Source organism: Capricornis sumatraensis, chromosome 9 (assembly GCF_032405125.1).
Source record: "Capricornis sumatraensis isolate serow.1 chromosome 9, serow.2, whole genome shotgun sequence".
Taxonomy (NCBI): Eukaryota; Metazoa; Chordata; class Mammalia; order Artiodactyla; family Bovidae; genus Capricornis; species Capricornis sumatraensis.
Genome location: NC_091077.1, coordinates 68,783,305 through 68,807,480, shown reverse-complemented (window position 1 = coordinate 68,807,480; position 24,176 = coordinate 68,783,305). Strand labels below are relative to the sequence as shown.

Sequence of the window (24,176 nt, the reverse complement as noted above, 5' to 3'; positions counted from 1 at the left end):
TTAAAATACATTTTTACCCCACAGCTCTAAAAACATAACATCAGACATTTGCTCCAAAGGACTAAAAATCAAAAGCAATTGCAATGTACTGGGAATAGCTTTTATAGCTTTCCTGTGGGACAGTTCCTATCTCTTCAGAGAATGTTTTTAAAGAAGCACTGGCTCTGGTAGCTTATCAAACTACTTTTTATTCTAAATAAATAAAAGACCAACTGAAGGTCTCAGGTGTACTTCTTTTTTTTCCAGCTAGATCTCCCAACCATCCAAAGCCATGTCTTGACAGACAGCTTTCATTTTTATTAGAGGAGTGCAAGAGAAATTACAAACATTTGAAACATACTCAAAACACCACGAGTAAAGGAGGCCCAACTCCTCCTCAAAGCCCAGGAAATGATGGAGGAACCCCAAAGGCTTATCTTAAATCCATCAACTCAATTTGCCAGGAAGTAATGACAGACCATCCACCTTTGCAACACAGGCCTAGATGAGATTTTCTTTCTTCACAAACACTAAGAGCCTTCTGGGAGTTGCTACCCAGAAACACACAAGCTGATGAACAGAAGCTACTGAAAAGGAGTTGACTGCATTCTATACGGCACAGGAAAAGAAAAATCCAAACAACTACAAACCATTCTGTTTATACCATGACACTCTTAGATGAATCTTGGTCTTCCCACAGCAACCATTTCATTCATAAAAATACATAAAGGATTAGAAAGCTTTGGGGCAGCACCAGTGACAGCTAGCTGTCTTTGAATAATTTAAATTTGTTCCTAAAGGCAAAAATAAGAGAAAATTTTAAAAAGTAATTTACAGAACAGATTCTATTTCATGATTTTGCCCATGTCTGCTGCTATGAAAACAGTACAAATAGAAATACAAATATCCACTCTGCATCAAGTTAGGTTCTTTCTCAAGGGGTACAGGCAGTACACCTAGGTTTGTGTAAGGCTTCTGAGGCTGGGGCTGATAATCCCTAAAGGTACTCCTGGACCTTTTCACATGAAGACAGGTAAAGCCCTTCTTCATTCACTAACGACACTGGCAAGGATTCCTATGCACCTTGACTTTAATGCTAACAGTTTCTAGGCTTTCTGACTTGACACGCAACATGCAGAGAGAGGAAGAAACCAACTGGTCCAGGGCCGCCTGCCACGGACAACTCTAGCTAAGCATCTCACAAACAGCCCACCTCTATCATAACTGGTCTCTGAAAGAAAGCAGAAATACTTCCTAATTACCAGCACAAACAACCTAAAGTGCAGCCTCTCCTAGTGGTGAAGCAGTAGAACAACCTCTGTGTACAAATATTGGCCCATGAGATCGTCCTGGGGGTGAAGCCACACCTTCCATCTCTCAGTCGCTTGGTACTTTCTAACAAACCTGTATACCCCTGAGAAGACCTCAGCAAGTTCATAAGTCTGCCCTGGAAACACGCTCCCTTGTCTAGAGATTACTCTGAAGAACTTCAGTTCAATGTTAAAAAAAATAAGAACTAGAGTCTCAATCTCAAATCCCTGGAGAATACTAGAAGCCAGTTGTGGTGTATATAGGCTGTTTAGGGCCCCCTTGGCGAGCTGATGGGGGGCCTCCAGAAATCTGCCGTTCTGGCTGTTACTTCCCCTTTTTCTTTCCTTGCCTTCTCTTCAGGAAGACTTCAGTTATTTCCATAGCAATTTGTTAAAATGTCTTAGATGATCACATTTTTGAGCAGCATGTACATTTTTAGAATGTATTTTTCCTTCGTTTTGAAAAATTTATCCGATAATAAAGAAATGGCAATAATTTTAAAAAATTACTTCTATAAAATAATGATTATCATGCTTTGTACAAAACATCACATTTACTAGACAGTAATCATCCCAGAATCACTGTCCAAAACAATAAATGGGGAATATGGGCATGTAAGATAGATCACACACAGTTTTAAAATAATTTTTAGAGCCAGAATTGTTAAGTTGGGCAAAAAAGCAATAAATCAATCATTATATGGACACATGAAAATCATATGCAAACAAGGAAATGAGCATGTGTTTAAAATAAGTCAGGTTAGATTTAATCAGGTACTGCAATGAATAGAAATTGATTATATTCATTTGATTCCAAATTTCTCCTTTATTGTGAAAATCTAGTAACTATTACAGCTTCCAGATGAGGGACAAGACAGACAGACAGATGGGGACAGCCAAACAGGGGAGATCGGTAAAGGGGTAAAGGTGGGGTGCCTGATGATTAACAAGACGACCGATTTCAGAACATACTATTTAAAAAGACTCAGGCTGGCAGTGTCCAAAGATAATTGCTCGCTTGCATGTGTAACCTAGAACCTCTCTAAATGTTTAGTGCATCTCTTCTGGTTCTAAAGAGTATATTTGAAACCCATTTTGAAACAAAATCAAATAAAACAACTTCCACAGATTCCCTTTCAGGGATGTGCTGTTTTTAGATTCACATCCTTCCTTCAGTGCTGGCATATAAACCCCCCAAAAAGTGCAGAGGAATTCCCTCTCATCACGACCAGAAAAGGGTGGGGGCTGGGATATGGGAGAGCAGCAAAAAAGACTGTTACTTTTCTTTCACTAAAGATATTCTTCTGAGAACTTCCATTGTCCCTTAGGAGAAAGGAATGGAACATGGAAAGTAGTTCCTGACGGTATCACTGCCTTCTGATGACAAGAAGATCATAACTGTTAACACTTACAGAGATTACGTTCTTATATTATATAGCACCTACTTTGCTCATGAGACAGTGAACTTCTAGCAAGCTATGAAACAGAGTGAGTAAAAATTACTCATGGCACTTATGTATGTTAAAAGACTTTAAAATGCCTTCCCCAGATTCTGTTCCTCAGTGCCCCTGTGAGGTAGGTGTCTGATGGGGAAAACCTGAGGCACAGAGGGGTTAGTCTGCTTTTCTCTCACTCCACGAAGAGCCAGAGGCCCAGCCAGCCAAAGGACCAGGAGTCCCGGCCCAGCTCTCTGAGCGTGACTCACCTGCTTCTCAGAAGGCTCATTTAAGTTACACAACAAATACGGCAGAGGAAGTTTTTCTTTTCAAACATTTTAACTAGTGAGCTATTTCTCACTCTCACTTTGAATGTAAGCTATCTAAAATAAAACCTAACATAAACTAACAAAACAAAAGGTCAATATTGCCTAACAGTCTATGTCGAGATATAGCCTATTTTGCACTGGTGATTGAAAAAGCATATGATTCAAGTAGAAATAGTAGCAGGTGGTCTGGTGTTTGGCTACTCAAGCTGGGCTGAGTAACATGTCCCTTATAGACACCACTGTTGTACTTTGTGAGAACCTCTTTGGCCTGACACAAGGGAATAAAACTCCACCCGGGTTTCATGGAAAACCATCCTGAAAGACACTCGAGACAGGGCCAGCCCTGCCCGGAAAGGGTACTCTCAGCCACATGATGTGTGTGTATTCTTGAGTTCATGCAGAACTCTTCGCAGCCAGTCATGAAGGTGACAGCCTCCTGCTATAAAGCTCACAGGACAGGTCACACTATACACAGGGGGCAATACGCAGGCACATGCACTAGCACCATGCCACAAAAGTGAAAGAAGAGAAGGACAAGAGCATTTTACAGTCCCACCTGGTACACCATCTGCAGGAACTCCCTCTGGCAAGAGGAAAGCCAACAACAAGGTCCCCTATTTCTTCCCATAACATGGAGAGGGATGAAGACACAGCATTTATTGGAGCATGCTACCCACCCAGGTTTCACTCTTACATAAATGCGTAGCTTTCTTATATCTGACAGATATTAAGAGATAGCAAAGTACATTCCTCGATCAAGAGAGAGTGGTGTAGAGTGAAACTTAAAGGTCAGTTACAAGGTGCGGATGAAGGGCTCGAGGCAATTTACACTGCTACTCTTAGATACAAGTTCATGAGTACTCAGGGCACTAGCTTCTAGAAATGAGATCATTCTTCCTGAGGAGGCTTTCTCCTTCACCACGCTATAGTGTCTGTGGAGTCAATTCAATTCATACCATGCTCCCCAATTCAAGATCTTATATTTGGTTTGAGTGTATGCAGTAGACCGTGATACCAAATCAGATGCATGGACCATGCTCTGTACAGCTTTTGCTGTGATATTAATGCAAACACCCACCACCCTCTCAAGCCGTTTTCCCTTCAGGACCTCATCTCCCAGAGGGCCCGAGCCTGGCTCTATGCTCTGCACATGCTGGACCAGAGGGATCACTCCAACTCAGAGTTACACTGGGATACTAGGATAAGCATAGCAGCAATTCATGCATTGTATTTCTAAAACCAAAGCTCAAGTGAGGTTGAGCCGGTCACTGTGCAAGATGAACCAGCAGGACGTTCTCACCTCGAATGAAAATCTGATTTATATGTCGAGTGAAAACCTGCTGGTAATCCACTTTGGGCTTTCTCTTTTTCTTATGGGACGGGCCCCTGGAAAGGGTGGTAGCCCTGGAAAAGGTACCTCCCGCACTGGACACTTCTGTCCGTGTAGTCCTCCCTGACAGCTCTGACCTGGACTCCTCCCTTGCAGACGCCTGCAAGGAAGAAGGGACGGAGCGGGAACGCCTGCGTGAACTCCGGTCGGTGTCTCCTCTTCCCCACACCGAAGCCACCTTCCATGTGGATGTCTGGGAGTATCTGGAGAGAGTGGAGTCTTCAACTGCAGACTTAGAATCTGTTTCCTTCTTGGAGGAATCTTGCAGTTTTAGTCGATCAAAGAGCTGCAAGGAAAGCAATGACAAGTATTAGCCTTCTCTTCAGTTTTCAACATCTTTTTTTCGATATACCAAGGAAAGACTAGATTCCTTAATCATGCTCTGTAGACTGTTTGCTTTGCAATTTTAAAAACGTTAGCAACAAATTTTCTATTTCTAGCCATAACTCAGATAAATCAGTAAGTATGTCAAGAGAAAAGGTACCCATTTTTTCTATGGTATAAAACTGAAAGACATTCAGACCTGATGAGGTAACTTGTTGCTCAAACAATATGCAAGTAAGAAATACGGACTCATTTTTTACTCACTGGATGCATTAGAAGAGACTAATGAAGATCTTGGTCCAAGCATGCCTGGTTGACAGCAATAAGGCTTTACTGCTGGGAAATCCTGGTCCCTAGGCTCAGTGATCTTAATTCCTAAGCTTGAAAGCACACTGGGTACTCAAAGTCAGGGGAAACTGCTTACCCTGGTGAGAGTCAATGAAGAATCCCGTTCATATGCTTTGCCTAGAACAGGTTTTCGGTAGGTCTCATCCACATCAGTAAGTGCCTAGAGAAAAAGAGACCAAAGGAAGGAAAAATATGGTATCATTCAAAATATTATTTTTATAGCTTTCAGGACAAAATTTAAATGGCAGAATATCATCTAATTATACCAGACTAAACTTAACAGGTGACTCAGCTCTTGGGCAGGAACAAATGGTAATACATGGTCCCCTATGAATAGGAACACCAAGCTGTTACGACCATATACGATGGGGTTCTCCTATGGTAAGGGGCCACTGCAAATGTAGGGTAGAGGCTCTTAAATTTCAGGGGGGCATGAATAATCTAGGAAGCTTATTAACACATTACTGACCAGAGATGCATTAACACCACAGGCATTAGTTTCTGCAAAAAATCCTCTTGTCAGTAATGTGGCAAAATATAAATCTAAGGCTATTCTGATTCTGTACGTCTGGGACGAAGCCCAGGAACTTTCTGTTTTAACCAGAAACCCCATGATTCGGATGCAGGACAGCCTCAGACCACACCTTAAGAATACTACTGCTGATTTTCCCTTTTCAGTCTCTCTGCTTTATGACAGCAATGAAGAGACTAGCCAGGGCAATACACAGAAATGCCGGTGAATTCTTGTTGATGAGAGATCAACCTTACAGGACAGCTATTAGGCTCAAATGAGCTCATGTATGAGAAATTACTTTGAAAAGTGTGAATCATCTTACAAACATAAGCTGACAGTATTGTTATTGCCACCACTGTCAAATATATTCTCTTAAATCTCTCCCTTCAAAGGTAAACTTACAATAATAATAAAACATTTTCCCCCTACATTTTAGAAATGAGAAAACTGAGGCTCAGAGAAATTACTTTGCCTAGAGTTACACAGCTACCAAATGTTAGGCTAGGATTTGAATCCAAGTTTTATGACTCCATACGGTTTAAAACATGGTTTCATAAGCCAGAAAAGATAAAGTTACAGTCCCTTTCACTTACTAAGAGTGTGATTTGGGACCAACCTTCCAAAACCACTAGCCTCAGTTACTTCATTTGTGAAATAAAACAGTGACAGACTTACAACTCATTTACTGAGGTAGTATATATAAAGTCCTTTGTACAGGATCTGGCATATAGCAAGTGCTTAATAAGTATTAGCAACTACTGCTATAATCAAGGGGCATGCACAGACGAAGATACAGCACAAAGAGAAGAAAAACTGGCGATGGAAGATCGTATGGAAAGAAACACTAGAAAGCCCTTGTGGCTCCTACTGTAACTGTCTCATATCGTAGTTGTGCTGCGTCCTTTTTCTCTTCCAAATGTCTGTCTAGTAAATAGACAGTTAAGCCTCTAGAAGACTGAGGGCGCATGGTACACTCCTTCATGAGCAAACACCATGCAAAGTGTCTGGCTTATTAATATGGCTGCTTCCCCTCTATCTTCATCTCTCTTTCCAAAAGTTGCAGTTTAAGTTCCTTCCTGAAATTTCTGTACCTAGCAATGTGCCCAGCCAAAGTAGGAAGTCAATAAATATGTTTAAATGAATGAAAAATAACCAGTAAGAAATCAATATAAAATTACTAAAAGAAGAAACAAGTAATTATTCCTTAAGGCTAGATTTCTCAACCCTGGCACTAGTAACATTCTGGACCAGATAATTCTTTGTTGGCAGGGTATTCTGTGGATTGCAGCGTGCGCAGCAGCAGCCCTGGCCTCTACCCACTAGATGCCAGTGGTACTCTGTCCTACAGTCGTGACAATCAAAAAATGACATTGCCAAATGTCCCTGGGAAGGAGGCATAGGTAAAATCATCCCAGGTGAAAGCCACTGCCTTTGGGAAAACAATAAAAAGAACTTTTCTCTTGTTGTCTAAGAGAATTCAAAGATTCTAGGGCTTCCTGGAAGTTATTCTGGAGGTTTTGCAGAATAAAGTCCTTGAGATATATAAAAGATTTAATCCTTAGGAGGAGCTCCAGTTCCTTGCGGAAGGCTTAATTACCATATTCCAGAACTTGTCAAATGCAACGAGGAAGCCTGTACAGACGCCCCGAAGTCCCTTGAAAGTGCGGATGTGAACATTCACCTTCACCCCCTCCCGGATACAGCGATGGAGTTCACCCAGAGGGCTGCCTTCGTGCACTGGAACAAGAAGAACCATCAGCACAGAATGAATACCTGCTCTCATTCCCAGAAGTTACAACCAAGACCACCCAACCACCTCCAGCAATGCAAGGCTACATGGTACGGCACTGGCAACCACACCACAGGAGCAGGAATGCCCAGTGGGCAGCATGCCAAGTGCAGGCAATGCACACTGAAATGAGACAAGACTCCCCAGAACATGGGTAAACCCCCTGCGTGGCCACCATCCAAAGGTTTCACTACCTCCATATGCTATTTCTATGACGCCTCTGATTCTAAGAGGAAGCATCACTTAAAAACTTTTGGGGGCAAAAAAAACACGATACTAAATGTGCACATCAGCAGCCAGGTTCTTCTCAGTTCTCTGCCTTGTATAACAACCTTTTTCAGGATAAATCTTACGAACTGCATATCCAGCTTGAGCCTTCCAAAGAACCAAGAACTTGGGTCACAGGTTTAAAGGAAATGAACCGTGTGACTCATCTGCCCTAAAACACATGTAATCGTCTAAGAGAGAATGGCTTTTTGGCCCTCTTGGTCTAAGCTATATCACGCAGAAGCCCGTGCTCTTAGGCCACTAGTGTTTCAGTGAACATTATCTTCACATGAGGAAGAAGAGGCCTGGTTGTATTTCAGGCCTCACTGACGTAAAGGCACCTGCTGAGTATCTGACTCCTATGAAATTGCTGATAAGCATCATATGAAAAGAGAAGTATGACAATTCATGTGAAGAATGTTGGGACTAAAAACTGCAGCCTTTATTATGATGGATTTTTTTTTTCAGAGCTTGAAAGCAAGGCTGAGTTTTATTTTTATTATTTCATGTTAATTTAGCCATCACAGTACAGTGACTGTACTACATAAAACCTCCCTAAAGAAAACTGCACATGCATGCATACACACACACACACACACACACACACACACACTCACATTTACACAATCTCACTCTTCCCCTGAAGTCTGAATGGCACAGTTCTTTGTAAGTTATTGTCATTGATAGTAGACAAACAACAATAACTCTGTCTTATTTTTAGTATATGCATAAAAGAGAACAAGTGTCTTGCACTTCAATTCGGACACCTAAGGTGGTTACTCTTAACCTCCTTACCCCACTCACGGACTGGCTTATACATGATGGCAGGGGTAAGTTAATAAAAGAAGATACTCTTGGATTAAGCGACTTTGTAGATGAGAAATAGGAGCTTGTCAGATTGAAGATTCAGCAAGAAGGCAGAGTGTCAGAAACAGTGGCCTTGGAAAGGAACATGAGACCCTTGGCCTGACCTTCACCATCCATCCCTCCTCTAGCCATATTAAACTTCTCTGAACCTCTGACACACTAAGGTATGTGTACATACACATACCTGGATATGTGTTACAGATGGCGTCAAATCAAGCACTGTAAACAACATTTAGGTCATTATAACTAGTTATGTGAATTTGGGGAGCAACTTTTTCTCCACAAGTCCAAGTTTCCCCATTCATAAGGTGAGGTTAGACTAGGTAACTTCTAGTTTCATGTAATGAATAAGTTCCAATAATTAAATTTCTTAGAAACTGGTCACAATGCCTAGATTCCTCTACTTGCCTTCCACATTCACTCCTCTTTCCCACCATACACATGTTCCACAAAGGCTGGAAAGGCCACTCTTTTTCTAACTTAGAAGAAAACAGGGGCATTACTCCCCTCACATCCCCAAATCAGGGAGAAAGGACAAGCATGTACCTTAACAAAAATCTCTTATTCTAATTAAGCAAATGGTAAACTCAGGTTTTCAGCCTTCATATCTGTACCTTTATTTTGATTTATTTTTCTTCCAAAGATTTAACAAGGTATAATTCCAGGGAATATTTCTCTCATGTGATCAAAAATACAACACTGGCACCATCTAGCAGAGCAAAATCCCAAGAGAAAAAAAGTTCCACATTCAGAATCACAAGGCACATTCTGAATCTCTTCTGAGCAGTATTTGTGACAAACTCCAAATGGATATGAGCCAGGCTTCTAAAACTGTAGCTATGCCTTATCTTTGAAGAAGTTATTCTTCCAAATCCCTCTCTCCACTGCCGTTACCCTTGGGCCACAGCCTTCCAAATCCAGGTCATTTTAAACTCCACTCTTTTATTTTTCCCTTCTTATAGCCAATACTAAGTCCAGAAAAGAGATTCTCAATAACTAAGACCTGACCTTTCTTTTCTGTTTCCACAACCAACAATAAAGTCCAGAGCCTCATCATACTATTGGTTCACTTCAAGAGTCTCCAAGCTTCCCTCCTTCACATCAACAACAGCAGCAGCATCACTGTCACCAATATTATCACCAATTACTGAGCCCTCAGTATGGGCCAGGCCCTATGGTAAGTTTAACTTTACACGTTATTTTCTTTTTTTTGCCACACAGCATGTGGGATCTTAGTTCCCTGATCAGGGTTTGAACCTGCATCCCTGGCGTTGGAAGTGCAGCATCTTAACCACTAGATCACCGGGGAACTCCTTAACCTTTTTACTCACCTGAGGAGTTAATTTTGCTATATGTAATATAGCATATATTACATGCTTATTTAGCATATATTACATGCTCAACAGCCTTATTTTTAAATAATTACTGTTATCGTCAAGCATGCCCTTCCTTAACCTCAAGACCTAAAGCTGATTTCTATATGAATTCTTTTTTGGAAAAAACCTAATCTTCATCCCTGCTTCTATACTTTTTTTTGCTTCCTGAAGGTCATCAATTTTTTGTGATATCTACTCATCTCTACCATGTACACCCAACTGTTTCCAGCGGTAGGATTAAAATTTTCAGTGCCTACAGCACACTTTGAGACTTTGATTCCAGGCATACATTTAATTATGGAAAGTTGATAAAGCTGGCTTTCACACTCTTTCATCCTAACAATATGGCGAAATGCTCCACCAGTAAAGCCAAAACCACTCACCACATAGAAATACTTCTTTTGTCTTGAAAATCTTGGCAGCAAAGCAATAGTTGGCAAAACGGAAATAAATGTTACAATCTGAGACTTGGAGGGCATTTCAAAGATCTGATAGTGGCAAAAACAATGGGCAAAATAAGCTCCCCCAAACTGCTCTTAATTTAGGCACATACATAATGTCACTGCTGGGCAAGCAAACTGGAGTAAACCCCAGCTTAAGCAGGGATGCTTTGGCACTGTAATCACAAAGGCACCCCTAACAGCACTCAGCTTTTTAGGATGTTGCTCTCTTAACACACTTCTAGGAAAGAAACAAAATATTCCTTTACTTAGCAAAATGCTCCATTCCAAAGGCAGTGATTTAATAATGCCACAATCTAGTTATCAGAATACAGATGCTCTGAATGGCTAAGTAGGTCATTGTGTTCATGGGGCAGATGTCAGAACTGTTTGCCAGATGACAAAGACATGACCCTGGGCTGTTTCTATTCCATTTATACAAGACCTAACTCACCCGTTAGCAATCTCTGCTATTTACAGCTTTACTCTAAGGAACTTATTAGGAGGCTGCAAGAAATCCCCTCGTGCCATTTACACCTTCAGAACTCAAAATAACCTGTGCATATGGTAATAGGAGCCTGACAGACAAGAGTCCCTGCACTCAGCCCGGCAGAGAGGCTGTAAAAGGGTCTGCCCTTTAGTGGCCTTCTGTGCCTGCTGCGTTCCAGTGAACATATGTATGTCAAGACCCTGCAGCCCTTTCTGCTTACAGCACTGAGAACGAGCTGTCACTTAATGTGCAGAGGTCATGAGATTATGTCCCCTGTGCTATCTGAACAATTTCCTCATACTGCGTTCCTCACCCACAAATCTCACTGACCAAACCACTCTCCCTCCCCTAATATTGGCTGTGCCCTCTCTGCTCTCACCATGCGTGGCCCCAAGACTTCATCACCTCTGCAAACCCTCCCCATGATGTCCCATTTCCAGGCTCACCACCTCTCCAGAATCCCGCGGCCACCCCCCACCCCGCAATCACTCCTGCAGATCGATTTCAGCAGGTTCCTCGTCACCTCTGTGATCACTTCTGTGGCCCCCAAGACCTTTACGCATGTTATCCAAGCAGACCCTACCCATGGCTACTTATCCCCTCTAGAGCCTTGCCACTCTTCCCTCACTGCCCATACAGACCCTGAATTCCTCAAGCTGACCCTCCCCTCGGTCGCCGGTTATCTCTTCAGCCTTCACCAAGACCCTCCCCCTGATACACACACAGGTCCGCGCCAAGCGGCTGTCACCAGGGACACGCCTGCAGGGCCGCCGCCTTCCGGCCAGCCGGCCGGCCCCCGCCCGCCCGCGGGACTCACAGGGCATTCTCGTGAGCACGTTGCGCGGCGCCTTCCTGCTCCGACCCGGACCCCGCCGCCGCGCCTCGGCGGCCTCGTCCCCTTCCTCTTTGGTCACCATGAGGCGGCGGAGGCGCTGGATGCGCTCGGGGTCCGGGGCGGGGGCGTCCGGGCGGCGGCGGGTCCTGCCCGAGGGCGCGGAGGCCGCAGCGGGGCCCCCTGAGCCAGCGGCCGCGCCCCGCGCCCGTCCGCGCCCGCCGCTCCGTAACCCGGTCCTGAGGAAGCTCTCGTATTCGGCCACGTTGTTGAAGCAGGGCGCGTTGGGGTAGGGAATGGGAGGCGGGTGGGGCGCATACAGGGCCAGCAGCGGGTCGAAGCTGTCAGAGCTGACATCCAGCCGCGGGCTGGGCGGGCGCGCGGGGCTCCCGGCGCGAGCCGACCTCGCCCCCCGCTCCCGCTCCTCCATGTTTGAAAGGCCCGCAAGCCGAGGCCGATGGGAAGAAGGAGCGGGGCCGCCAGAGGGCGTCACCGCGCAGCCGCGGCGCAGGGTCTCACTGCGCCCGGGCGGCCGCCAGGGGGCAGCGTCTGCCTGCGCTCTGCTCCGCCCGCGGTGTGGTGTGCGGCAGCTACTCGCCCGCGGCTCGGAGCGCATCAGCGTTTGGGGGGAAGAGGTTCATTTGCGTTAACGCAGCGTTTTCCCATCAATATTATTATCACTTTCGGTGTTTGCTGATAGTCCAGATTCCCTGGGGATGGAGCCCGGGCCCGTCAGCTTGACAAGCTCCCCAGGTGTTTCTCGGTTCTCTGGAATTGTGGTCTACTAGTAGCTTGAGCTGGCGGGAAGCAACGGCAAGAGGGCAAAGTGAAAGTGAAAGTCGCTGCGTCGCGTCCGACTCTTTGCGACCCCATAAACTGGAGTAGGTTGCCTTTCCCTTCTCCAGGGGATCTTCCCAACCCAGGGATCGAACCCAGGTCTCCTGCATTGTGGGCAGATTTTTTATCAGCTGAGCTACAAGGGAAACCCGAGAATACTGGGGTGGGTAGCCTATCCCTTCTCCAGCGCATCTCCCCAACCCAGGAATCCAACGGGGGTATCCTGCATTGTAGGCGGATTCTTTACCAACTGGCAGAAAGTGAAAAGGAGCTAAAAAAAAAAAAAGCCCCTTGATGAAAGTGAAAGAGGAGAGGGAAAAAGTTGGTTTAAAGCTCAACATTCAGAAAACGAAGATCATGGCATCCGGTCCCATCACTTCATGGCAAATAGATGGGGAAACAGTGGAAACAGTGTCAGACTTTATTTTGGGGGGCTCCAAAATCACTGCAGATGGTGATTGCAACCATGAAATTAAAAGACGCTTACTCCGTGGAAGGAAAGTTATGACCAACCTAGATAGCATATTCAGAAGCAGAGACATTACTTTGCCGACTAAGGTCCGTCTAGTCAAGGCTATGGTTTTTCCTGTGGTCATGTATGGATGTGAGAGTTGGACTGTGAAGAAGGCTGAGCGCGGAAGAATTGATGCTTTTGAATTGTGGTGTTGGAGAAGACTCTTGAGAGTCCCTTGGACTGCAAGGAGATCAACCCTGGGATTTCTTTGGAAGGAATGATGCTAAAGCTGAAGCTCCAGTACTTTGGCCACCTCATGCGAAGAGTTGACACATTGGAAAAGACCTTGTTACTGGGAGGGATTGGGGGCAGAAGGGGACTACAGAGGATGAAATGGCTGGATGGCATCACTGACTCGATGGATGTGAGTCTGAGTGAACTCCGGGAGATGGTGATGGACAGGGAGGCCTGGCATGCTGTGATTCATGGGGCCGCAAAGAGTCGGACACGACTGAGTGACTGAACTATCAGGGAAGCCCAGGAAGAGGGCAAGGAATGTCCCAGTTTGCTCTTATGCTGAGCATCACTGGAGTTTAGATGCCTGGGCTCCAACTATTTAGCTTCTCTGAGCTTTCCATTCTCTTTTGAGATACTATCAGTTCAGTTCAGTCGCTCAGTCCTGTCTGACTCTTTGCTAGAAACTGTTTCAAGGAACTGTCTGAAGAACCAAAGATATGCATATGGGGCGTAATAAATGCTCTACTAATGTTAACATTAAGTGTACAATGAAAGTGAAGGATTATGAGTGGACCCTAGTACTGCATTTCTTATACCTAGGCAAAAAGAAATTTACACACACACCAGACAGATGCTAGTATTAAAGAAAATTCACCATCATTCATCTTCTAAGTATTACTAAGCACCTGGAGGAAAGGAAGATCCCACAACTGGGATGGCATATTTATAAAACCTGGCTGTACTTTAGAGCCTCTGTTTAGCAGAAACTTTTTTGTTTCTCAATGTTAAAACAATAGTGTAGTCTACATCAAAGGCCCAGATACTACCCCCTCAACCAGTAGAACCAAGATGTTTCCAGTCACCTAGACATCACACGAATCACTCCTGTCACCACTCTCCCAAACTGCAATCCACTGGCATTAATTCTATACTAGTGGCTTCTGTGTATATTTTGAAGTTTCCTTAAGCTTTGGAAAGGAAGCCCAAGAAAATACTAGTCTCTTAAGAGAGGATGAAAATTAATATACAACTGTGAAGTATACTTTAGAATAAAGACATACTGCAAAATAAAGATGACAAAGCAGCCAACAGTACTTGGGGCAGGGGAGGGGGGAGCCCATGTGGCATGCAAGATCAAACACATGCCCTCTGCACTGGGAACCCAGAGTCTTAACCACTGGACAGCCAGGGAAATCCCATCCAACACTGCTTCTTGACGCATTACTTAACTCAATAGGTATGATTACAGCATAAATATTAAACCCAGGATATTCATTTGCTCAAAACCACCCTCCCCAAGACAAACCTCACTCCTGCAAACTGCTGGCAATTCAACCAGCAAGCACATGTCCTCCTATCTTATAACAAAATCAAGTGATACCTTTGTCATATCACAGAACCACCACAGGAAACACAAAACTTTCTTGGGTGGCTGTCTTAAAAATTTGTACAAACACCTACTTATCTATACTTGTTTTGATATAGAATGCTCTAATTTGTTTACCATTATGTTTGCCAATCAAGAGCTACATTCTTACTGCCTTACTTGGCCTATCAGTGTAACTAGATGTACAAGTCTAGGGTTTGGTATGGACTAGTTACCCAAAGCGTGGTATACTGACCACACCCATCAAAAGTCTTTGAATCCCAAACTCTTCATGAGGAGAGAGCTTGGAACTGGCATTTTAAAAGAGCATTTCAAGTAAATTTTTGTATCCAGTAGACTGTGAACCACCACTGTGATGAAGGGATGTGAGCCTGGCTTATGTAAGGATGTTCACACATGCAAGTTGGACTCATATACTGCATTGGTATGAAAAAAAAGAAAAATTAGGCCAAGGGAGTTGAAACCTTTTATTTTTTTTCTTCTCAAAGAAATTTTATCAATTACCAACTGTAAGCCATGTCTCCTATTCCCGTGGAGTGAGAACAGGGAGGGAAAAAAAGGCATCAACAGATGGGGTGTCAATTAGTGAGATGAGACCAGCCATCGCTCTTTCAAAAATACATTTTCTTGGCTGTAAATTCTACAGTGTAAGACCAGGCACTGTGATGTGGGCTTTTAATTAATTCTTTATAGAGCCAAATTAATCTTTTTCCTTTAAAATATGAACATAAAAGGAAATGTGAGTTCTCAAGCACCTACCCCCACTGCCTGCTCACTTCGGAGGCCACGAGCAACATGCAGTTCCTATGGCTCCTTGCCCAACTCCACATCAGCAGGTAGAACCACTAGGGCTCCTCTACTACCTGTGACCCAAAGATGAGTGTTGGCCCCGCTACTCTCCAAGTCCATCGTCACTGTTTTAGTATACAGAGGCTACCTGAGAATCTTTCTCAGGAAGTCCAACAGGAAGGTGACTTTCAAAACTGAAGTGCCAGGATGACAGAGAGTATCTTCCTCCCGGCTCATTCAATCTCACATTTTCCTTCTCCCATATAGACATGTAACTTCTGTTTCTCCTGAGAAAGAGTAAGCAGCCTTGTGATCACTGCCCCTGGTGAGATGAGGAGGGTCATGCTGACAACTCCACAAAATCAGTCCACACAATATTTATGCAAGGACACCCAAGCTACAACTCGTTAGTTCAGCCCAGGTTGCCAACTTGGATAATGGCACAAAGCCCTGAGTTTGCCCTGGAATTCCTGCATTCAGAGGCACAGGCATCAACCTATACTAGTTCAGGTCTGCCAAAGATGAATGCAATTAGATGGGTGGGAAAGGTGAGGTTACCAAGGTCACTGGATTCTGTGGTAAAGAGAGAGCAGGCGACAGTAAAGTTTGGACTCATCTTCTAGCAGAGGTGAAAAAAGCTTGACAGGTTTTTGTAAGACCCATGCCACAGTCTAAAAATGATTCATCTACAAGGCATAACATAGTTCTTGCTTTATAAAAAGAGTACCACAAATTTTTTTTTAAATGTACTTCTACCGAAGGAACCACGTTTGAACACTGCAAAATAGGTGTTCCACTTAAAGCAGAACAAGATACACCACCCACATCCACCCCTTTTCTCTCTGCTCCCCTCCAAACCAGAGTCATGCCACTCCTGGGACACTTCTGTGGGGCACAGATGCTAGGGCCACCAAAGGCCAGGAGACTTGGGGGCCAAGATGGTTAAGCACACCAGGACTGAAAAGCAAAGGGTCAGCTGTCTTCATCCAGGATCTCTGGATGTTCCTTCCAGAAAGCATCCCCAATGATATTGCAGTGTAAGGGCACCGCCATAGTCCTGGTCCGGGTCACCGCCATCTTTTTTCCTTCCATTTCTGCTGGCAGCTTAACTTCTTTTGTTGTGATTTCCTCCACCTATAGGTAAAGTTAAAATAATGACATTGTTAACTAGAGAGTGGTTTTGGGACAGAAGACGGAGAAGTGGGCTATATATTTGGTTGGGCAAAATATCCATTTGGGTTTTTCAAAAAACCCAAATAAACTTTTAGCCAACCCAGTACCTCTGACAAATATATATTTTCAGACAGATACATATCTTACCATACCGGAATTTCTTTACAACTAAAAACACTTTTTAAACAGTTATGCTGCTCTATTCTGAGAGGAGATCTTAGGAACTCAGAAGGGACTCTTTGTTCCTTGTTAGCAATAACCATAGAATTAAAGATATTTCTGCTTTTCCACCTGCGGGTCCAAAGAACAAATACTTTAAAAATACTAATAAAAGAGCTGAAGTTGCCAGTGAGATCCTGAGCTCTTAGGATACTTACTCCCTTAATACTTAAAAACATTCAATTCAGAAAAAAATACTTTAGACAGAAGGAAATAAATTTAGAGACATCATTATGCCCAGGAGCTGGATCAGAGAGAAAATATTGGTAGAATTAAGGATTTAGATGAAAGGAGACAGAATATTAAGTTAACTATGACTGTCTAGAGAATCTCTCGAACATTCTGTAAGGGACAGAACCTTCGCATACAACATCAGTTCTTCAAATTATAGTTCTCATGGGATGTGTGGGCCATTTAATGGTCCAGTGTGGGATTTTTTTAAATGTTCTTTGGATGCAAAAATTCTCTTATCGGCACTATACCTGTTAAAGGGGTTTGATTTGATTTGGGGAGAACTTATGACACACACACAAAAAATTCTAAAATTCTGCAATTCTACTTATAGAAAGGAGAAGTCCAGATCACAAACTTGACTGATGAACTGACAAAGCAAGCATCCATAATAATAATCTGTAGCATCTCGTTTTGAAAAGGGTCTAATCTGTGCTAATGACTGGAGTTACATCAGCACGCAGGCAGCAGGCAAGACAAAGCGTGGGTTGGGCACAGGCTTTCTTTCTGACCTTTGTTTTCCCTTAGACATAACAGCATTACCTTCTGCCATATCAACACAGTCCCCTTCCTATACATCAGTGGCTCATTATTGTAGTTGATGTTGAATTCAGAAAATAAAATCTCATTCTTGTCTGCTGCAAGAGTTCCCTGAAGAAATAAAAACAAATATAAAAAGCTTTGTAGGTCTCTTCTCTCCCTAGCCCCACCTATCCATTCCACTCTCTCTCTAAACTTCTAGCAACAAATCAAGAAGTGGAAGCAATTCAGCAAACATCACATAGGTATTAACGAGTTTTAAGAGCAGTTCAAATCTTATTTAAATACAAAAATCCATAAAGTTCTCTTCTGTAGCAAGTAACTGGCTTCACCAATCACTGTTGTGTGATGGAGTGAGAGGCACTAATAGGTAAGAGTACTGATTCTGTACTGGGTAGCTTGCATATTTTATTTGACCCTCATAACCATCTCCATTTTAGGATGAGAGCTCAGAAGCTTAGAAAGATTATATAAATTTTCCAAGGCCAACGGTGCTCTTATACTTAAGAATAAGAATCAAACTCTAAATTCAGCGCTTCCAAACTCTGGCTACATCTACCAGTCTTCCTATTATTGCTACCCATCTTTATCACTGTTGTTAATAATGACAACCATTTACTGAGTCATTATAATGTACCAGGCATTGTATTAGGAGTTATTACAACACATCTCATTTCACAGTTTACCTGCAAGTAGCATCTAATAATAAAAGTATTTATTAGTTACTTATAGTGTGCTTTGTACTAGTCTACGTGCCTTTTACATGCATCATGCCACTTAAAATTCTCACTATAAACCTGTAAGGTAGGAACTATTATTTTCCACATTTTACCTATACAAACTAAGGCAGAGAGGTAAAATTAAACAAAAACATCTGAGTACAATTATTTGACTCCCCAGAGTCTGAGGTCTTAACGATATACAAGAGTCCTAATCCCAAACTCCAGGTCCCCAGCAGGGAATGACAATGATGAAGCAGCCAGGTGGGGCTGACAGAAAAGACGAGCCTATGCCCTGTATAGAGGGCAGCCGATATGCAGCTCCAGCCGAGCATTACCATGTGGGAGTGTAGAGCCATTAATTCCATTTTCCAGCAGAGGACACTGAGGCCCAGGGAGTGGTTACAATTCCCCAACAGTCGCAAAGCAAGCAAGCAGCAGAGCTGCTACTAGTGTGGTCTCTGTAACTTTTCAAAACAAAGCTGTAAAAACTTAAGAGCTTAAAAAGAAGGCAAAATGTCACGAGAGATCATAAACTGGCCCCCTGAAGTCTTAATGCAGTAAGATCTACATACCTGTAATCTCTCTTGGGCTTGTAATGGTGTTAAGCCAGACTGCTGTACAAGTGCCCAGAACACTGTATTATAAAGATTATTGATGTGACCTGTAAGGAAAACAGAGTGACACTGTGTAGGGATGTAGAATCTTTTTTTAATATTCACCCTTCAAAGAGTAATGGAGCCCAATTTCTCTCCTCTTTAAAGTAGAGAAACCTCAGAAACATTTAGTTACCTGCCAAAAGTCACACACAGGGAACATACAAGGAAGCAGAAAAATTTTCTAACAGTTTTATTCTGTCATTTCAGCTGTGCTTCACACAAGTCTGTTAACTTGTACATTAAGCTAACTTGTACATTAATCAAATAATTTGATTTGTTATTATTCCCACCTCTTTTCCAATTCTTCTGGAAAAATCAAGATACATTAAATGAGTAAAAGTCTCACAAATATTTCATCATGTAACGGAGGGTCACAACTCAAATACCCACTAAAGCCAGCATGAACCTAAGTGTGGAAAGCAGAGTAGGTGACCCCAGAGGAACAACAGAGAAGTAGAGGCTGAGGCACACTGGCTCCTGTGTACATGCACATGTGTATGCATGTGTGTGTGTGTGCGTGTGCGTGTGTGTGTATAAAGGCAGAAGTCACTATACAGGGTCTGACCAATACTAAGTGGAAATACAGATGTGGTATTGCCAGATCTTCTGATTAAAAAAAAAAAAGCTAAAAATAAGGGATATTTACATAAAAATACCCAATATTTCAAGTATTTTCAACTAATTTTAAAAACCTGAAATACTGCATTCCAAACAAAATACACATGAGCCAAAACTATTTCAGAGCATCACCTCTAATATAACGAATTAGTGATGTAACTATCAATACATCTGTTTATTTGGTTTCACTTACAATCTGCTTGCCGCCAGCTGAGATAGTCCTTTAGAGTCTGGTTGCTAGGATACACCACGACTCTTCCATCAAAGCCCGGGGGATACAGAAGGGGCTGGTCCTCAAAGTAATCCCGCCAATAAAACACATAGCTGGAGGCGAACTGGGAAACCACGTGAGTCATAAACTTACTTGCAGAAGGCAGGTTGGGTGGAGCAAGAAAAAGGAAAATACATGATATTAATTCAACGCCATGACAGGGTCTGTGGGTGCAACACAGTGATAACACAAACTGTCCGGAGAGCCAAGAGATAAAATAAACTGAGTCAAGAAAAACTATTTTAATATTTCAGTTATATATTTAAAATGCAGCCTGCCTCTCTTTCTAGTCCTATAAAGTAGTTTACTATTATTAAATGTTTTTCTATAGGATGTGATGTGAATTGATGGTTCAAGAGGATTTTCTTCAAGTCTTGGGAGGAGGGACACCACTGTTTTAAAAACACACCAATTCATTACATGACCTGTTTTCTGTGAAAGTTTCAACATACTGCTAAATTAAATATGAGATTTGTCTTAATTTGTACTGAGATCCTCCTTACTTAAATGTTTAGTTTCTGTTTCTAGTTTTAATGTTCAGTTTATAAGCTAAGGTGATATGAAATGGAAGAAGCATACAGAATGCCTGAATAACATGTAAGTACAACAGTCAACTTCTATACATATTATCAGTGTATCAGTGTGTGTGAGTGTGTATATATACATATATAGACATACACACACATACACACATTCTGCAGTTGCAAATACTACAGTCTGCAAGTTTATGATTAAGATAGTGAAAGTCACTCAGTCCTGTGACCTCATGGACTATATAGTCCAAGGAATTCTCCAGGCCAGAATACTGGAGTCGGACACGACTGAAGCGACGCAGCGGCAGCAGCAGCAGCAGCAGCCTTTCCTTTCTCCAGGAGATTTTTCCAACCCAGGTATCAAACCCAGGTCTCACACATTGCAGGCAGATTCTTTACCAGCTGAGTCACCAGGGAAGCCCAAGCAGAAGCCAGATGCTGGTAGGAAATTTTCTGAAGGAGCTAGGCCACAGAATTACCTGGCTCTTCTTTTAAACCAATTGCTTTTTCGCTTGAACACAAAGCTGTACTCATCACTCTGTCCATATGCAATCACAATATCCTCCAATTCGTTCATTACAGTTTGGGCACATTTGGTCATTAGATGAAGAGCACGGCTGTCATTAGGTTTTATAAAGCTGTGTTTCTCAGCAAACCTTCAAATGGGAAAAAGAAAAGGGAAAAGGGCATGGCTGCAAGAGACCTTGTCATTAATACACAGATTAAACAGGCTGTTCATAAAGGAAGACACCGTAATAGGGCTCTGAGTTCAAACATTCCAGGAGCCACAACCCAATCCATTTCGTTAAGAACTCCAGTTTTGTTTTGTTTTGTTTTGTTAGCTCTGACAAACTGAGAAAAAGGGACATATATACTAATCTTCCATTCCCTTTTCTGTGAAATAGGGATAAATTTACTTCATAGGATTGTCCTGCAGGTTAGAAGGAGGTAACAAACATAACTATGCCTGGCTCCTTGGACTGCTCAATAAATTTTAACTACAGTAATCATTACCTAAGTAGCATTTTTAAAGAAATTCCCATCTTTCTATTACTCTGTTTTTTCTGACTTTTTCCCTCCTGAATCCAGTCCATGTGCCGTTACTTATAATGAAACAAGAATATGCTCTGTATAGCGCTGTCCACAGCAAGCCCTCAAAGATACCTAACAACCAGTTTGGCCATCGGTTGAAGAGCTGAAATAATGCGCCCAAGCGTGACTTCTTCCACCAAAGCCTTGCCAATGGACACCTCAGGCCAGCTCCTCACCAGGTGAGCACCCTGTCTCATTTTTAACTATCCAGACTACTCGCGTTCAAGCCAGTTGTAGCCAGCACATAGTGTGATGCTTAAAGCCGCGCAGTCATTGGCTGCCGCGTTACCACGGTAACCACGAGCTGCGGGCTGCTACGGAGGGGCCGCGTTCACCGGAAACGCCTGCGAAGCACGCACCCCGGGCCGAGGTCGCTCACCGATGGAAATTCCTGCCGTCCAGCCGTACCACCACCCAGCAGTGGGGCAGGCATGTGTCGTCAGCCTCGAAGTCCCGCACGTACTCGAATTTGCTCTTTGCCATGGTCGCTCCCAATTTCAAGCACCGTCTCAGAGTGACGGAAGTAGCAGCCAAGCAATCGCGAACTTTGAATGTGCCAGCAACCCACATTTCCCCCAAGGTAGGGAAAGGAACAGCGAGCTCCGCCCCGGAAGTTCCTGTGTCTTTTCGTGGTCGCTCTAGCCGTAGTGGAGGCCAGCATCTCGCTTGCCTCTCCTTGTAGTTCGTAATGGACTTCCGGGCCTGGAAGGAGGGTTCGAGTCTTCCCTTAGCACTATTCTTGATAGCTGCGATATGTCCTCTCGGTCTGCAACAAGTCATTCTCACGAAATTAAAAAAATTCATTTCTGGCCAAGTTTTAAGGTTTAATGGTGATTTTTTTCTTTCCAAATAGCATTTGTTAATTTGCTATAAAAGACGTGGTATATATTGGAAAATATAATTAAGAAAATTAACACGATGTCTCCCTTCTCCCCGCCAGAGCATTGTGGATGGTTCTTTCCGGTCTCTTTTTATATATTATGTTTACACAGGGAACACACAAAATTGGAATCAGACACTTGTACAATTTTTATATTTTTCACCTTGAGTATTTTTCCAACGTCATTAAATATGCCAAAGGGTGACTTTAAAAAGAGAAAAACGGCCTCATATTCTAACATATGTAGTACTAAGTTAACTCATTCAAATTTTCACAAAGGCTAAATGTCTGAGATGTTGTTGCTGGTGCTTGCCAGCGTGTCAAGTTGCTTCAGTCCTGTACAACTCCTTGTGACCCTATGGACTGTAGCCCACCAGGCTCCTCTGTCCATGGGATGCTCCAGGCAAGAATACTGGAGTAGATTCCCATGCCCTCCTCTGGGGGAATCTTCCCAACCCAGGGATGGAATGAACCCTTGGGTCTCTTTTCTCTCCTGCATTGCCAGGCGCGTTCTTTACCACTAGTGTCACCTGGGAAGCCTTAGTAAATACTAGTAACAATAAAACCCTAATAACTGTAGAATGCTGTATGATTTATAAAGCGTTTTGGAATTCATTGCATATATATCTCCTAAGAAAATACTATTCAAACAATATAAGAAGATAAATAGTGAAAAGTAAATCTCTCACTGACCCCCAACTCTGTACTTTAAGCAACTAGTGTTACCAATTTCTTGTGTACCATTCAGGAAGATATTGAGATAGAGATGGACAGAGAGACAGAGATGTCTTTTGAGGCAGATTATGCTCGAGACTGAAATTGTTGCTTATTTTTATCTACTATAGGTTCACTGACAATTATAATTTCACAAGCCAATAGCATACAGGATGTGTCTCTTAATAAGCCAATAAAGAAATAACCTACTGTAAATGATAGATTGATTACACTGTTGTTCCAGGCAAGGGGAGATAGGAGAAATAAAGTCCAAATTCAGTTGAGGTGTATCTTTCCTATGAGGTTGGTCCTCAAGAGAGTTGGCTTAGCTAACCACAAGCTGATGTCTAGCTGGTAGCTAAAGGAAAGTAAGAAGTCCCTGATGCTTATAGAGCATGTTGTTAGGGAATGAAGCTGTGTTGAGGGGCAAAGTGGTCTTTGTGGGGTTGCTGCATAGCTTTCACCACTGTGGTAAAAGAGTCACTTTTACCCCAGCAGGAACATAATGCCCCAGGGTCTTCAGAGAGTTGTTTAGGTCAGTAAAGAGTCACCATGCCCAGGTGGAAACTCTTGGAAAATCCTGACAAACTCTAGGTACTTACTGTCTATATTTTTCTCACCACAGTTGCTTTTTAGTCTATTTTTATTAATAAGTCCCAAGTGGGGCCCCCTCAACAGCTGAGCTATTGACTGCTTCTTGATCACAACAGATGAGATAATGACATCCTGATACAACTTTACTTCATTCTTATAGAAAAACTGCTTTATTTCTTAAAAAAAAAACAACTTTGTATTTTGTTTTTGCCATAAACAAGTGCATTTAAACAACTTCACTTTGGTGATAAGCAAGTGGATCTGAAATCATATCAAACCACTTGGAGGTTTCTGGAGCAGCCTAGCCCACAAGACGAGAAGGAGCGGTAATGTGGGGTACCTGAGGAAAGGATGGGGATACCTCACTATGGTCCCCTTCAGCCTTTGGGGCCTGGAAAAGGTCATTCATTATTAGTCCCATCAGAAGGCTCTCAGAGGTTGGTGGGAGGCAGGAGCCAGTAGTTGCCTCTGAGGCCCCTGGGCAAGTAAAGCCACCCCTCCTGGAGAAGACTTGGAGGTAGACAGAGCAAGAAGGGCC

At 43.0% G+C, this 24,176-nt stretch overlaps 2 protein-coding genes across 5 annotated transcripts; both read right to left on the bottom strand.

The window, feature by feature from the left end:
• Window positions 1-4,319: 4,319 nt before the first annotated feature.
• On the bottom strand, window positions 4,320-12,121 carry LSM11 (LSM11, U7 small nuclear RNA associated). The gene is made up of 4 exons (XM_068979426.1): window positions 11,677-12,121; window positions 7,228-7,367; window positions 5,193-5,276; window positions 4,320-4,730 (listed from the first exon to the last, which is right to left on the bottom strand). The coding sequence occupies exons 1-4, from the start codon at window positions 12,119-12,121 to the stop codon at window positions 4,320-4,322; spliced, it is 1,080 nt and encodes a 359-aa protein (XP_068835527.1).
• A 3,060-nt stretch (window positions 12,122-15,181) lies between these two features.
• Window positions 15,182-22,020, bottom strand: THG1L (tRNA-histidine guanylyltransferase 1 like). 4 transcript variants are annotated; one of them, XM_068980631.1, is made up of 6 exons: window positions 21,830-22,020; window positions 20,838-21,014; window positions 19,748-19,917; window positions 18,853-18,941; window positions 17,562-17,669; window positions 15,182-16,529 (listed from the first exon to the last, which is right to left on the bottom strand). In XM_068980631.1, exons 1-6 carry the CDS (start codon window positions 22,018-22,020, stop codon window positions 16,368-16,370), a joined length of 897 nt encoding a protein of 298 aa, XP_068836732.1. In that variant the 3' UTR covers window positions 15,182-16,367. The 4 variants fall into 4 exon arrangements, with proteins under 4 accessions (XP_068836732.1, XP_068836733.1, XP_068836735.1 ...); XM_068980632.1 differs by having other exon boundaries at window positions 21,810-21,988; XM_068980634.1 differs by lacking the exon at window positions 21,830-22,020 and having other exon boundaries at window positions 19,748-19,841; window positions 20,830-20,986.
• Between the last annotated feature and the right edge of the window lie 2,156 nt (window positions 22,021-24,176).